Here is a 14,942-nt window from a genome sequence, read left to right as displayed (position 1 = left end):
GGTGACGAGTGGAAGACGGCCATGTTCACGCTGCTGGGCACCTATGAATACAGAGTTATGCCGTTTGGTCTCCAAAATGGCTCCCACTGTTTCCAAGCATTCATGCACCACGTGCTAGCAGGACTCCTCTACAAGAAGTGTGTATGCTTCCTCGACGACATTCTGATCTTCTCAGAATCGCAGGAGACTCACGAGAGAGACGTAAAGGAGGTCCTGCAGAGGCTACGGGAGCACAGGCTCTACGCCAAACTGGAGAAGTGCCAGTTCGACGTGACGGAGGTGGATTTCCTCGGCTACCGGCTGTCCGACAAGGGACTAGCCATGGACAGCGCCAAAGTCCGCGCGGTGTTGGACTGGAATAGTCCGCGCAATCGGAAGGAGGTCCAGAGGTTCGTCGGTTTCGCCAACTTTTACCGCAAGTTCATCAGGGGTTTCGCGAAAGAGACGGCAGCTATCACGGACACCCTCAGTTCCAAGAAGAAAAAGTTCACCTGGACGGACCAGGCGGAGCAGTCCTTCAGGAGACTTAAGAGTCTCTTCGCGTCCGAAGACCAGCTGCTACACGTGAATCCCGGCAGGCCCATGCGGGTTGAGACTGACACATCTGACAGAGCAGTGGGGGCCGTCCTCTTGCAGGAAGATCCGCAAGGGAACTGGAGGCCCTGCGCTTTCTATTCCCGGAAGCTCAGCAAGTCGGAACAGAACTACACCATCTGGGACAGGGAGTTGTTGGCCATCCACGCGGCTTTCAAGGCGTGGCGGCACTTCCTTATCGGAGCCAAGCACACCGTGCAGGTCCGCACGGACCACAAGAACCTAGAGTATTGGCGCACGGCGAAGCTCCAGAGCCACAGGCACATGAGATGGGCGGAGTTCTTTGCGGATTTCGATTTCCGGATAGAGTATATCCCGGGAGACAACAACGTCATAGCGGATGCGCTCTCCAGGAAACCGCAGTATCTCGAGGAAGCGGCACCAGTGGCAGCCAGGCACATTTTCGCACCGCAAGCGTGGGCGTGCGCTTCCGCCGCCGTGGACCTGGACGCGGTACGACGCGCGCTACAGACGGATCCGTTCGCACAATCCAAGATGGAGGAGGTGCGAAGAGGGACAGCAAAGGACGGCAAATTCCAGATACGCGACGGTCTGCTGACCCGCAAAGGTGCTCTCTACGTGCCCGGAGACGATCTCCGCGCGAAGGTCTTACAGCAGTTACACGACGCACCCAGCGCGGGTCACTTCGGCAAAGAAAAGACGGCGGACTTAGTAGCCAGAGACTTTTGGTGGCCCCAGATGCGGGGAGAGGTCGCGGATTACGTCGCCAGGTGTGACATTTGTCAGAGGTCCAAGCCAGTGCACAAGAAGCCAGCGGGATTGCTGGAACCGCTGGAGACGCCACTACAGCCGTGGGAACGGGTGGCGCTGGACTTTGTTACTGATCTGCCCAGTTCGCGGGGCAAGACGGCGGTGCTTGTGGTTGTAGACCTGTTCACCAAGATGGCGCACTTCATTCCTTGCACGAAGGTGGCAACAGCGGAACAGACCGCCAAGCTGTTCATAGACCACGTGTTCCGGGTGCACGGCTTACCGCGGTCCATCCTGTCCGACCGGGGTCGCCAATTCATTTCCAGTTTCTGGCAGAAGCTCCTGGGCATCCTGAATGTCAAGATCAACTTAGCGTCGGCGAGACACCCGCAAACCAACGGCCAAGCAGAGAGGGTCAACGCCATCATGCAGCAGTACCTGCGATGTTACGCCAATCAAAAGCCTGCAACTTGGGTGGACTACTTGCCGATGGCCGAGTTTGCCTACAACAACACGAAGCACGCGTCAACGGGGGTGACACCGTTCTTCGCCAACAATGGGCGACATCCCAGAACCTTCCCGGCGTTGGAGACAACGACGCAGGGGGAGTCGCAGGGAGCTGAGCATTTAGCAGCAGAATTGCAGGAGGTCCACGAGGAGCTACGACGGCACTTGGAACTAGCTAAACACGCCTACAAAGTGCAGGCAGACAGGCACAGGAGGGCAGGAGAAGACATCCAGGTGGGGGACTGGGTATGGTTAGCAGCCCAGGCGGTGCCGGCCAAGTCGTTAGCTAAGAAGAAGCTAGGACACAAACAGCTAGGGCCATACCAAGTTGAGGGCAGGATCAATCCCGTAGCTTTTCGGTTGACCCTCCCAGAAGGTTCCCGAATGCACCCGGTCTTTCATAGGTCGGTGCTTACACCCTACAAGGCCCCACACAGATTTCAGGAGCCAGGGACGGCACCAGACCCACGTAGAGAATCACCGGGGGGGGGAGTCACCGAGGACCCCGACACTCAACGAGGTCACGGAAATTCTGGACTCGAGATGGGGGGAGGAGGGAGTGGAATACCTCCTCGCCAGGGAAGGTACCCCGGCCAGCGCCAACAGTTGGGTGCCAGATTATGCTCTGGAGGAACCTCTTCTTAAAGACGAGTTCCATGCACTCTTCCCACACAGGCCCATGCCAGAGGAGTATTTTGACGACTGGCTTTTTAAGCCCACACTTTCAGGCAGCACCTTCCGGGGGTTCTCCTCCGCAGAGGAGACCACGCCGGAATCGAGCCCTCCAAGGGGATCGTGCTCGGGGGTGGACACGGACCGCTCTTATTGGTGGGACGATCAACCAGAAGTGGGGTGGCGAAGGGGGCCTTGGCAAGCAGCATCGCCTGAAGTAACAGGGGGAGGGAAGGGTTTGGAAGTGTTGGGGGAGGACCCCGGTTTCAAGCACGCATACACTGAACTGGAAGCAGAGGAGATCGACGTCGATGAACTGTATCCAGCGTCTACCCCCGCTACAACGGAGCTCCCGGAACCTGCGCCCGAGCAGCGGGAGGGGGGAAGGGGGGGCTTCGAGGGGGGGATGGATGTCAGGGGTTCAGGGACAGAGGCACAGGGTAGGCAGGAGATGGAGAGCGATGGGGATGAATCCCAGGACAGCGAGGAAGAGGATGACAATGACTCTAGAGATTCCATGAGTCTTTCCAGCGAATCAGAGGATTCCCAGAAGGGGGCGCCGGTGGTCAAGGCCAGGGGAGCCCCAGGGGGGACTTGTCAGGAGCAGGGGGCCAGCGGGGGATCCCAAAGTGGCAGCTGGGCGTCAGGACCAGCCTCCCCGCCAGAGTGCAGCGAAGGGGGTGGAGGTTCCAGTGTATCAGGGGAGGCGGCTCCGGCAGTAGAGAAAGGAGGGAGGTCGGAGCAAGCCACCCTCCCGGAAGGGGAGGGGAGTAGTGAAGGGAGTAGCGTAGCTGTCAAAAGGAAAGTTAGAGGTTGGGGGCGCGCGCCAAGTTCAAATGTAGAGGCGCGCGGAAGTACAGGGAGCCCGGAGGAGGGGCCAGGTCCCAAAGCCCGCAGGAGGGGGCAAGAGCAGTCTGATTCCGCGTCGGAGGAATCCAGGAGGGGCGAAACCCCAGCGGGCAGAAAGACCCTGCGGAAAAGGAAAGAGAGAAAGAGGTGGAGCAGCGCAAGCCTCTTAAACTGGTGCACGGCGGGGACAGATTCAGAAGGGACTTCAGCGGTCTAAGCCTAGCAGACGTAGGGCTGCGCGCCTCGGATCTGAAGCAAACAATGAACTGCAATAAACACGTTTGTATATAAGAAAAGAAAGGCGTTGGTCTTTTGTGAGCTGAGACTTGAGGCAGCCCTGACACTACCCAACAGGGTTGTTGTGAGCAGGTCCACCCTGGGTGTCATGCCTGTGTGTGTGTGACAAAATCCACCCAGGCGGATCGGCGTGGCGGTCCTTGCACACCCAGCGGGCACATTTTCGTGATTGGCGCGATCTTCATTGTAAAAACCCACCCTCTGATTGCGCAAATATGCCTGGTGATCAGCTTGGTACACCCTGGCAGGCGGCGTTCACCCCCCCAGCAAGTAGCGCTCACATCCCCGGTGGGTGGTTTTATGCGATTGGCAGTCGGTCGGATTTTCACGATTGGCGGTTGGCGCTGGCACCCTCTGGCACAGTTTTATGTGATTGTCGGTCAGATTTGCGCGATCTGCAGGCGTATCTTTTCTGTGGCCAACCCTCCCTAAAAAAAAGGGGGTACCCTAAAAAAGGGGGACGTGAGAAAAAAATGCCACAGTTGGTACCACCTGACCTTGCTACGCCTCTGGTTGTTAGGGCAACGCTTGAATTCTCTAGAGCTGCTTGTTAGGATGCAAACTGGATCAACAACCATTCCCCTGTAGCATATAGGTGTGGGAACATGCAACTGTGTATTCCCCCACTTCCAGAAGTAGCCAATGGCCATTGAGGGGGTGAAACACAATGTGTTGACATTACATCATGTGTTTCCACAGCTACACTTTACAGCAAGAGGAGATACTTGCCACAGGGTTGCCTTTCCCATTCTTTTAAAGCAAGCCTTTCTATATCAGTACATCAAGTTCCACCTAAAGGCTTGCACATCTCTCTTAGGGTAGTGGAAAAGAAGCTGTAGCTTGCTGTTTTATTTTTAACCTTGTGTTGGTTTCACACTTTTTAATGTGGAGGGTTTGTTTCTGTATAAAGTTAACTATCATTATCCTTATCATCTTCATCTTCATCATCATCAGGGGCTACACTCCTGCTTGCTCTGTTCATCAATCACCTGTTCTATTATATAAACTAAGCTCACCTCCCCAACCCCATTTCTGAAGCCACTTCTATTTTCTATTCTGCGGCCCTGCTCTGCACTAACCTTCAACCTCCCATGCCCATGCTTCCCCTCCATGTCATTGTACCTGTTAGAATTCCTGCTCCATGACTGTAGTCATGGGATTGTTGTCTATCACATGATGGTGTATGTTTTGACTCCACAGAGTGGGAAGTGACCTTGCTTACCGTTGCTGAATTTTTCATTGAGCAAGCTCTGGTCAGCTTCCATGGAACCTCTGAGTCCCTAAGAGCAAAATTTGGAAGAAGATTATTGACAGCACAGCTGCTTTTAACTGGGCTAGAGGCAGTTGGCTGCTGGGTGGTCACATCTATAGGCCACAAGTAAATAGAAAATTTAAGCCAGGCACATAACAGCTGAATCACAATATTGCAAACCCACACTGATTAAGAGATTTCTTTTGCTTTGTGGTTTAGCCGCATTTAAGGTGTCTGAGGCATAGCTGTCAAGTGTCCCTTATTTGAAGGGACAGTCCCTTATTCCAGCACCATGTCCCGCTGTTGTCCCTTATTGATGGATGTCCCTTAAATGTCCCTTAAATGATGTCCCTTAAATTTCAAAGGAAGCAGCTCCTCTCCCTCCCTCCCTGCCAGCCAGGGAGGAGGGAGGCTCCAACTGTGTTGCTTGGCTGTGTTGCTCACCCATAAGAATGACTGGGGTGGTGGAGCTTGCATGCCTTGTGTGTGGCTAGTTAATGCAAGCTGAGGGGCTTTTTGAATGCTGGATGCCATTTTGTTGCACGTGCTGCTGCAAACTTTGCAGTGCAAAGCCAGGCCGGGGAGCCATCTTAAGTTGAGGCTGCATAGGCCTTGTGGTGCATGTGATTCAGATTCTATTCAGTTGAACCTCTGGTTACAAAGTTGGTTGGACAGTGTTCTCGAAGCTACCCAGCATGAGTTTGACCAGACTGCAGGAGGACAGGAAGACTGGAGTGCCTGGAACAGGTGAGGTTGCAGGTCCCTTATTTTGGCTGCTGGTCCCTTATTTTCAAGGCTGCTGGTCCCTTATTTTCAAATCTGTAAGTTGACAGCTATGGTCTTAGGTTGAATTTTAATCAATACAAAAGAAGGTGAGATCAAGGCACTGCACTGTGTGTGTATGTGTGTGTTTCGCAGAAGGCAAACTGTGACTGTGAAGAAATGTGTTGAGGAACGACACAGCACACAACATAATTCATCAGGAATAGAACCAAGAAGTTCTGGGATCTCCCTGTACTGTTTCTTTAGCCAAACTACAGCATATGGGTCAAAAACAGACTGTTTTACCTCCACTAGGCCTGAAAAGGAAGCCGTTCCAGCCTCCTTCTTTTTTAAAAAATCCAAACAAACACACAACAATCTTAAAATCCTGCAATGATCCTTCCTGGTTTCCTCCTCTTCTTTTTTTTGGTGCCTCTGTATTTACTTGAAAACATTGCTCGTCTTTGAATATCTGGCTGTTTTTCTTTCCATGAAGGGTATGACTCATAATTGATGGCTTCATAACAAAAGTAGTTGTTTCCCAACTTGCTTCCAAATCCTTTAATATTGTTATTGAAACACAAACGCCTCATGGGAAATCATCGTGGATGCTTTCCACGCACTCACCACTTCTCTGGTCTTTGGAGCTATTTTCTGTCATTTGAAAGCGGGTCTCTAGCATTATCTTTAATGTGCCAGGTCTCCTGACTTGACGAAAGTCGAAGTGTATTTCAGTGCTTCATTTATAGAAATGAGAAGAGCTGAGTGTAAAGTCTGCCTGAGAGCCACATTCCCTGGGTTTTCTTTCTCCATGACTTCTGAAGTGCAGCTCAGGGTGAATTCATGTGTTTGCCTGATTCATCAAATGCCTACCTATGTTCGAATCTGGGAGGTTTTTTTGCTGACATGGCTTCTTCAGGTGTTGACATGGTTATTGTAGGTCCATTCCATGATCCAGAACAGGGTTCCAGATTTTCTGGGCTTAGCACGAAGCAGTCCACCACAGGCTTCCAGTAAGCAGACAGTGGTTGGAGGAACTCTGGGGGAAAAGAACACTAGGTTTTACGTTACAGTAAGCAAGCAAGAAACTCTAAAATAAACCTGCTCATCTAGTAAACATAAGAGTCCTGGAGTCCAAGTTCTTATTTCTAAGAGTCCTGGTCCTCTGGATGCAACATGTAAGTAGTAGTAGTAGTAGTAGTAGTAGTAGTAGTAATTTATTATTTATACCCTGCCCATCTGGATGGGTTTCCCCAGCCACTCTGGGTGGCTTCCAACAAAATATTAAAATACAATAATCCATTAAACATTAAAAGCTTCCCTAAACAGAGGAGGATCACTGTAAAGTGGAGACCTCCAGAGCCACACTCTTGGGTGGGTGGGTGGGCATAAATATTCAGTACCAGGCAGAGGGCCTTCTTGGTAGTGGTAACCACCCTGTGGAACACCCTCCCACCAGATGTCAAAGAAATAAACAGCTATCTGACTTTTAGAAGATGTCTGAAGGCAGCCCTGTTTAGGGAAGTTTTAAATGTTTGATGTTTTATCGCTTTTATTGTTGATATTCTGTTGGGAGTCGCCCAGAGTGGCTGGGGAAACCCAGCCAGATGGGTGGGGTATAAATAAATAATACTGAATACCAGGGATGTGGAACTTACAACCCTCTAGAGGTTGCAGGACGACAACTCCCATCATCCCTAGCCATTGGCCAAATTGATGGGTCCTAACGGGAATTGGAGTCCAACAATACCTGGTTCACCATCCCCGCTTCAGAGGGAAGGGAGAAGAGGTAGTATTCTTCTTCCAAGTCCCAATATGGCAGTTCATTTGATTCCCCCCAAACCCACCCCGATAAAATGAGAGAAGTATGAAAAGTGTATCAGATTATTTACACAGAAAGTGAGGAAAGGTTCCAATTTAAAATTTATACAAGGATTCGGATTTCTTGGCTTCATATCTCGTTTGCCACTCCAGCAAAAAAGAGACCGGGGGCGGGGGCGGGGAGAAGGTCACATATTAAAATCATTACAAATATATTCACTCCACATCTGATTGTAAAGTCGTCCACAGGAGTGGATTCTGTTGGCCAGTCTCCATTCCAAAATTGTACAAAGGGCTGAGCAGTTTCCTTGAAAGTGTCTATACAATTATTTCTTCCTTTCCCAACACACTTATTTATTTATTTACAGGCCATCATCTTCTTGATAAAAAATGATATTCCACATGTCAGTCCTTTATTGACCAATAGATGGTAAGAGCCTCTTTCCACTCTTTGGCTAATAACATAAAGGCTGCAGTTCGCATATTTACAACACACAAAACATGCTCTTTCCTGTTGTCCTTTCATCCTTCCCAGTAAAATGGTTGAGGGATTCAATTGAATCATATATCGCACTATATCTCTGATACTGCTTCTGATGTCTGACCAATATTTTTTGACCTGAGGGCGTTCCTGCCAGATGTGAGCTAATATGCTTCTTCCTCTGTTAACTCTCCAGCATTTATTTGACAGATTTGAAGACATGCTTGCTATTCATACTGGTTTGTAATACTGTCTATACAATATTTTATAGAAATTCTCCATTGATGCAACATCTGCCAGATGTTTGTTTCGCACATACATATTTGCACTTGTCTTCCGTTATTGCAATATTCAATTATCTTTCCCAGTTTCATTTTACAGAGTCTTTTGGATTGGTTGGGTCCGACAGTATTTTGTATATTTTAGACAGCAGCCCTTTGTCTTTCTCTAGTATGATAGCTTTTCAGAAAGTGCTAATGCCTCTCTGCATTTATTTCTGAATGTAGAGTGATATCCAGCATTACTTATACTCATCCATTAAAATCACTGAACTTAAGTCATGAATTTCAATTGGTCTCTTCTGAATAGATATTTATTATTTATTAAATTTTCATACTGCCCTTCATGCAAAGATCTCAGGGTGGTTCACATTATAAGAACATAGTAGAAGATCATAAGAACAGCGTAAATCATATAATTAATAAATCACCAGTAAAACAGTTACAATGTTAGCAAACCAGCAACTAAGAAAACAAGCTAAAGATCGTAATTACAGCATAAATCGGGTCCTCCCTTAAAGAGGGCATGTGTTGCGGTGAGACCTGGCAACCAACCCCTGTGTTGTGGGTGGGTAAGATTGGATAGCCACAACACCCAATTGGTAGGTCCCTTGATGCTGGGTTTAATCAGGCCAATGGGATGCAAGCTAAACGAATTGAGGGACCTATATATACCTATGCACGTGACCCAGAGCTTCCTCTTTCGGTGCATGCATCGGAACACCCGCCCACCTCTCCCTATATTTAGAGCTGTGCGCTTGACCTTGCTATGCCATCGTGTGTCGTCTGTCATTGGGGCAGGGGCACGGCAGGAATTTTCCCCACTTGGCTGATTGGCTGGTGCCATTTGGGTTTTGACTGCCACATAGCAAATCATCACAACTTATAAGGTTGCGGATAGGCTCTGGTTCAGGTGATAGGGATGGGAGGAACGCTCTCGCCATCCCTATGTTAGGGGTATTCTGTTAAAGGAATCCAGGGACTTGATGGTTTGGTCAACCCCTGTGAGGGGGTTGTGCCCGTGCCTGAGTCCAGGGGGGCATTTGGGTGGCAGAGATAGCCTGTTCCCGGCTTTCCGCTTATCCAGGTGTTCACCCTAGGCTGACCTCTGCGGGTGCCCTGGGTCAGTGCTACCTGCAACGGTGCAGGGAGCTAGTCGAACCAGAGCCTATGCAACCAGTCACTTGCTGTGATCAATAAAGCTGTGGCCTAAATTCTGCCAAAAACCAAACCAAAATTTGAGTCTTGTCTGAATTTATTTAAGGGGGAGGTTTAAAGGTCTGAACATGCAAGTCCTATTATATGATTAACAAACCAATAAGGAAATTATAATCTATAAAACAATATTAACAATATGGCAACAACAACAAAAAAGCTAAATGCTATTAAGTTCGTACACACACTCCCCTCTGTACACACTTCTGAATATAACCTACTTGGATATCAACAATCGTTCCTAATTTAAAGTACTGAAACAATGGTAGCTGAGCATTGGGATTTTGTGGTTTCAACTGATCATGTGATAAGATTATATTCCTAAAAAATAAAAACTTTGAACTTGGTAATGCTGCCTCTTGTTCAGTTATTGAAGTCTAATTCTTTGTTTTCTGAGCTCTAGCTCCATTTGTTACTGGTACTAACAAAGGGATATCTGACCTGTACATAACCCAAATCTTAGGTATTATTATTTTCGGATCCTTCTCAAATACACTGATCCTGAAAGCTTCCCCATATCCATTCTGATAGTGGTTGTGATGGGACGATGAGCTGCTTGTGTGTAAAATCCTAGTCCCTCAGAGTTTGGTCAAGTTTGCAAACCTCTGTCTGTAACGGAGCCCCTTAAACATGGCTCCGTCAGTCGCTGGCAGATTCCGACAGTGGTTGCTTTCGGAATCGCTTCCAACATAAAAGCTCCTTAACGGAAACACGTCTTCTGGACTCTCTGCGTGACAGTTTCCGGCGAGGAGTGGGTGTCCCTACAGGAGGTCCTGAAACCTCCCCACTGTTTTCGCTGGAAGTGTCTCTGAGCCATCCCTCCAGCTCCCTTTCCCTCAGCCCAGCTCCTCTCCCCCTACTGGTTCCCTCTTCAGCTGCTGAGTCTCTCCCAACCTGTGTGAGCCCTTTCACTTCCCTTCCTTCCGATGGCAGTTCCCTGACATCCACCTCCCCTCCAGGGCCCCCTTCATCCCCTCTCGCCCCCTCCTCTACGGGCGGTGAGGAGGCAAAACCCCGGAATGAACTTCCTTCATCTTCCGATGTCCCGAACACTTCTCTCCACCTGTTGCGGTTCCTGGTCTCGAAGTACTCCTCCTCCTCAGAGTCCATCTCCCCTTCCCCTTCCGATTCCGAGAATCCTTCCAACTCCTCCTCCTCATCGGTGGTCCCAAAGTATTCCCTCCGGAACCTCTCCACAGGCTGAGGTTTCCTTGGGAACCTTTGATGGAACGTTTCTATCAATACCTCGTCATTGATATCTTCTGCCATTACCCAAGTGTTTTCTGACTCCGGTTCTCCTTCCCACGCTACCAAATACTCCACCTGATCCCCCTTCCATCTGGCGTCGAGGATTTCTGCCACATGGCTGCTGCATTCCCTTTCTTCTATGACCGGTCCCCGAGTGGCCATCCCTTCTCGTCCCCCCTCATACGGTGACAGTAACGACCTGTGAAATACTGGGTGCAGTTTCATGTGGTTGGGTAACCGGAGCCTGAAAGCCACTGGGTTGACCTGTTGAATGACCTCAAAGGGACCCAATCTCCTGGGTCTTAATTTCTTACAACCTCCTTTGAACGGCAACCCTTGGGTTGACAGCCACACCCTATCTCCCACCCTTATGGTTTCACCTTCCCTTCGGTTCTTGTCTGCCTGCCTCTTGTATTCTTCCTTCGCCCTTTCTAAGTTGAGTTGGAGCTGACGATGGATTGCTTCCATTTCTTCTACAAAATGCTCGGCTGCCGGGACACCCCATCTCTCCCCTTCTCCCCCTGGGAAAGCCCTGGGATGACACCCATAATTAGCCAAGAAGGGGCTCATCCCTGTGGACACATTCTCGGCATTGTTGTAGGCAAATTCCGCCAGCGCCAACTTTTCTACCCAGTCATTCTCTCTGTCATTGACATAACACCTCAGGTATTGCTGGAGGACCCCGTTTGCTCTTTCCGCCTGCCCGTTGGTTTCAGGGTGCCGGGCAGTCGAAAAGTTGACCTCCACCTGCAGTAAGCTCATGAGCTTCCTCCAGAACCTGGAAGTAAATTGTTTTCCTCGGTCTGAGACCACCCTCAATGGCACCCCGTGCAACCTAAAAATGTGTTCTACAAATAACTTCGCTGTCTCTTCCGCCGTGACTGCATGCGAGCAGGCTACAAAGTGGCACATCTTTGTTAGTAGGTCTACCACCACCATGATGGCTGTTTTCCCCTTGGACTTCGGCAGATCAGTCATAAAATCTATCGACACTGCCTCCCAAGGTCGTTCTGGGGTTGGTAAGGGTTCTAATAGCCCCGCCGGTGCCCGCCTCTCCCCTTTGGCTCGCTGGCATTGCTCACACCCTCTTACATACTCCCGTACATCTTCCCTCACCTTAGGCCACCAAAATTCCCTGGTGACCAACCACATGGTTTTGTGTTGTCCAAAATGCCCCGCCGTGGGGCTGTCGTGCAACTGCTTGAGTACCCTCCCCCTTAAGTCTCCTTCAGGGATATACAGTGCCCCTTTGTAATACAAAGCTCCATTTCTTTCCTCGAAACCCCCTGGTTCCTCTCCCTCACCCCTAAGACCTCTGAGCTTATTCTGGGCGTATTCATCATTCTCTGTTTCCTCTACCAGTTCTCTTTGTCCCACCAATGCCGCCCCACACACCCAGCGGTCCTCTGGAATGACATGTCTCTCTTCGGGTGCTCCCTCCTCCTCCAAATATTCAGGTTTGCGTGAGAGAGCGTCCGCCCTAATGTTCTCTGGGCCTGGCACGTAACAAATCTCAAAGTTAAATTTGGAGAACTCCTGGGCCCATCTCACTTGCCGTTGGTTGAGCACTCGTGCCGTCCTCCAATACTCTAGGTTCTTGTGGTCAGTGCACACTTGCACCTTATGTTGTGCGCCAATTAGCAGGTGCCTCCATCTCCGGAACGCCTCATGAATGGCTAGTAGTTCTCGGTCATACACCGTGTAGTTCCTCTCGGATTTGTTCAGCTTTCGCGAAAAAAAGGCACACGGTCTCCACTCTGACTCCTCCTTCCCTGGCTGCAGAAGCACCGCCCCAATCGCTCTGTCTGATGCGTCAGTTTCCACTCTCATCGGTTTTTGTAAATCCACATGCAGGAGTTGTTGTTCCGAGGCGAAGGCCCTTTTTAGTTCCTCAAATGCTCGCTCCGCCTCCTCAGTCCAAACGAACTTCTTCTTACTGCTGAGACAGTCCGTAATGGGCGCCGTCAGGTGGGCAAAGTTTCGGATGAACTTACGATAGAAGTTCCCAAATCCTAGGAACCTCTGCACATCCTTCCTTGTTTTGGGTGTTTTCCATTCCAGCACCGCCTGGACCTTGCCGGGATCCATGGCCAATCCCTTGTCTGACAGGCGATACCCCAGGAATTCCACCTCCTTGGTATGAAACTGACACTTCTCCAGTTTCACCCACAGCTGGTTGGCTTGCAGCCTGCTCAACACTTCTCTGACGTCTCTCACATGCTGCTCCTCATTCTCAGAATACACCAACACGTCGTCTAAGAAGGCCACACAATTCTTGTAAAGCAAAGGCCCCAGGACGTGGTTCATAAACGATTGAAAGCACGCGGAGCCTCCTTGTAGGCCGAAGGGCATAACTAAATATTCAAATGCCCCCAAAGGGGTGAACATGGTGGTTTTCCATTCATCCCCCTTCCTTATTCGTATCAGGTTGTACGCCCCCCTTAGGTCCAGTTTAGTAAAAATCTTTCCCTTCCTGACCCTTGTCAAAATGTCGTCAATCCTGGGCATAGGGAAAGCCACTGGTTCTGACACTGCATTTAAGGCCCTGAAGTCACACACAAGCCTCGGCTTGTTCGTGTTTTTTTTATCCACAAAAAACACTGGGCTGCCCCCCACCGCCCTGGACTCTCTGATGAACCCTCTCTTCAGGTTCTTGTCAATGAACTCTCTTAGCTCCTGCATCTCTCTGTCTGACATGGCGTACAGCTTGCCTACAGGGAGCTGTGCCCCAGGGAGTAAATTGATTTGACAGTCAAAGGGTCTATGCGGGGGTAATTGGTCAGCTTCCCTTTCGCTGAAGACGTCGCGGAGATCTGCGTATTGTCGTGGTACCTTCACGTTCTCCGTTACTTCAGTCCCTGCTAGGGTGGCTTGGGCCCCTGCCAAACCCTTTCCCTCTTTGCAGTGTTCTAAGCAATGTGCTGAACCAAAAGAAACCACTCTCTGATGCCAGCCCACCAGCGGATCATGTAACGCTAGCCAGCTCATCCCCAATATAATGGGAGCTCCTCCCAAGGTGGCCACATTAAACGCTATCAGTTCGGTGTGCCTTGCCACCTTCATTATCATTGGGACGGTCTGCAAGCTGACTTCTCCTCCCAACAGCTCCCTGCCATCGATCGTGGTCACCTGCAGGGGGTTGCTTAAAGGGATCGTCTGTATCTGGTGTTCAGCTGCAAACTCTTTGCTCATGAAATTGCAGGAGCTGCCTGAGTCCAACAGCGCCTTTATCTTTAGAGGGTGTCCGTTTGGCAGCTCTAGCGCCACTTCTATCACTAGGGCGGGTTTAGGAGGTTCTGGCGTGGGCACTTTCACTGCTCTTTGGCCTGACTGCTGTGCCCCGACGGTGGCAGCCAGGCGTTGGCTTTTACTTGCTTCGGTATTTCTTCCTCTCTTCCCTCCACAGCTCCTACCATCCCTTGCCATTCCTTCCTCTGGGGGCAGACTCTGGCAAAGTGACCTGGCTGTTGGCAGAGATAGCATTTCCGGGCGCCTTTTCCCTCCTTCTTTCCCCCCTCACTGGGCTTTGAAACTGCGCGCGCGCGCGCTGTTCCGATTTCCATCGGCTCTGCCGGCGGGAAAGTTGGCTCTGGAATGTCTGGAATGCGGAACTCCTTCCAACGTTCCCCCTTCCCTTCCCGCCTCTCCAATGCTCTCGCCTCCTGGCGCGCTCCTATGGTCAGCGCTGATTTGGTCAGCTGGTCCATAGACTCCGCCCTGGGCGCCCGGGAAAGTTCGTCTTTCACAGCCGAAGAAAGCCCTTCTTCAAAAAGCATTTGAATGGGTTCCGCCGATAGATCCCACCCCAATTTATGGATCAACATGGTGAATTCAGTCCAGTACTCACGGACAGATCGGCTCCCCTGTTTGCAAGCCATTAACTGTCTGCGGACCACTCCCTGTTCAATATCGCTGGAAAACATCAGATCCATGGCGCGAAAGAACTTCATCGTGTCCTTTAGGACGTCACTATTCGCTGCCATCAGGGGTCTAACCCAGTCTCTCGCCCCCTTTTCAAGATGCCCAATCACGAAAGCCACTCTTGATTCCTCGTCAGGGAATTCATCAAACTGCAGATTGAGGGCATATTGCATCTCTGTCCGAAAGCCATGATAGTCTTTGGGCTCCCCCCCAAACTTCTGCACCAATCCTGGTACCTTTCTGACGAGCTGGGTGTCTTTCCCCTTTTTGTCTGCATCCTGAGCCCTCCTCTCCTCAAGCCTCGCCGTCTGCAGCGCTAGCTGGACCTCCAACA

The 14,942-nt window shown here is 50.4% G+C and overlaps 1 protein-coding gene across 4 annotated transcripts in view; it reads right to left on the bottom strand.

Annotated features, from left to right (window-relative positions):
* Positions 1-14,942, bottom strand: part of LOC308478240 (uncharacterized protein) — a 60,466-nt gene that overhangs the window by 29,955 nt on the left and 15,569 nt on the right. For all 4 annotated transcript variants that reach the window (XM_081007684.1, XM_081007685.1, XM_081007686.1 and 1 more), the window contains exons 2-3: positions 6,518-6,683; positions 4,853-4,910 (exon numbers count right to left, since the gene is read on the bottom strand). In XM_081007684.1, the coding sequence (XP_080863810.1) occupies positions 4,853-4,910; positions 6,518-6,683 (224 nt within the window). The remainder of the gene's footprint in view (positions 1-4,852; positions 4,911-6,517; positions 6,684-14,942) is intronic.

This window comes from Podarcis pityusensis, assembly GCF_964106645.2.
Source record: "Podarcis pityusensis genome assembly, chromosome: 5".
NCBI lineage: Eukaryota > Metazoa > Chordata > Lepidosauria > Squamata > Lacertidae > Podarcis > Podarcis pityusensis.
The sequence above is the reverse complement of the archived record's forward strand: the minus strand, read 5'-3'. Positions and strand labels throughout refer to the sequence as shown.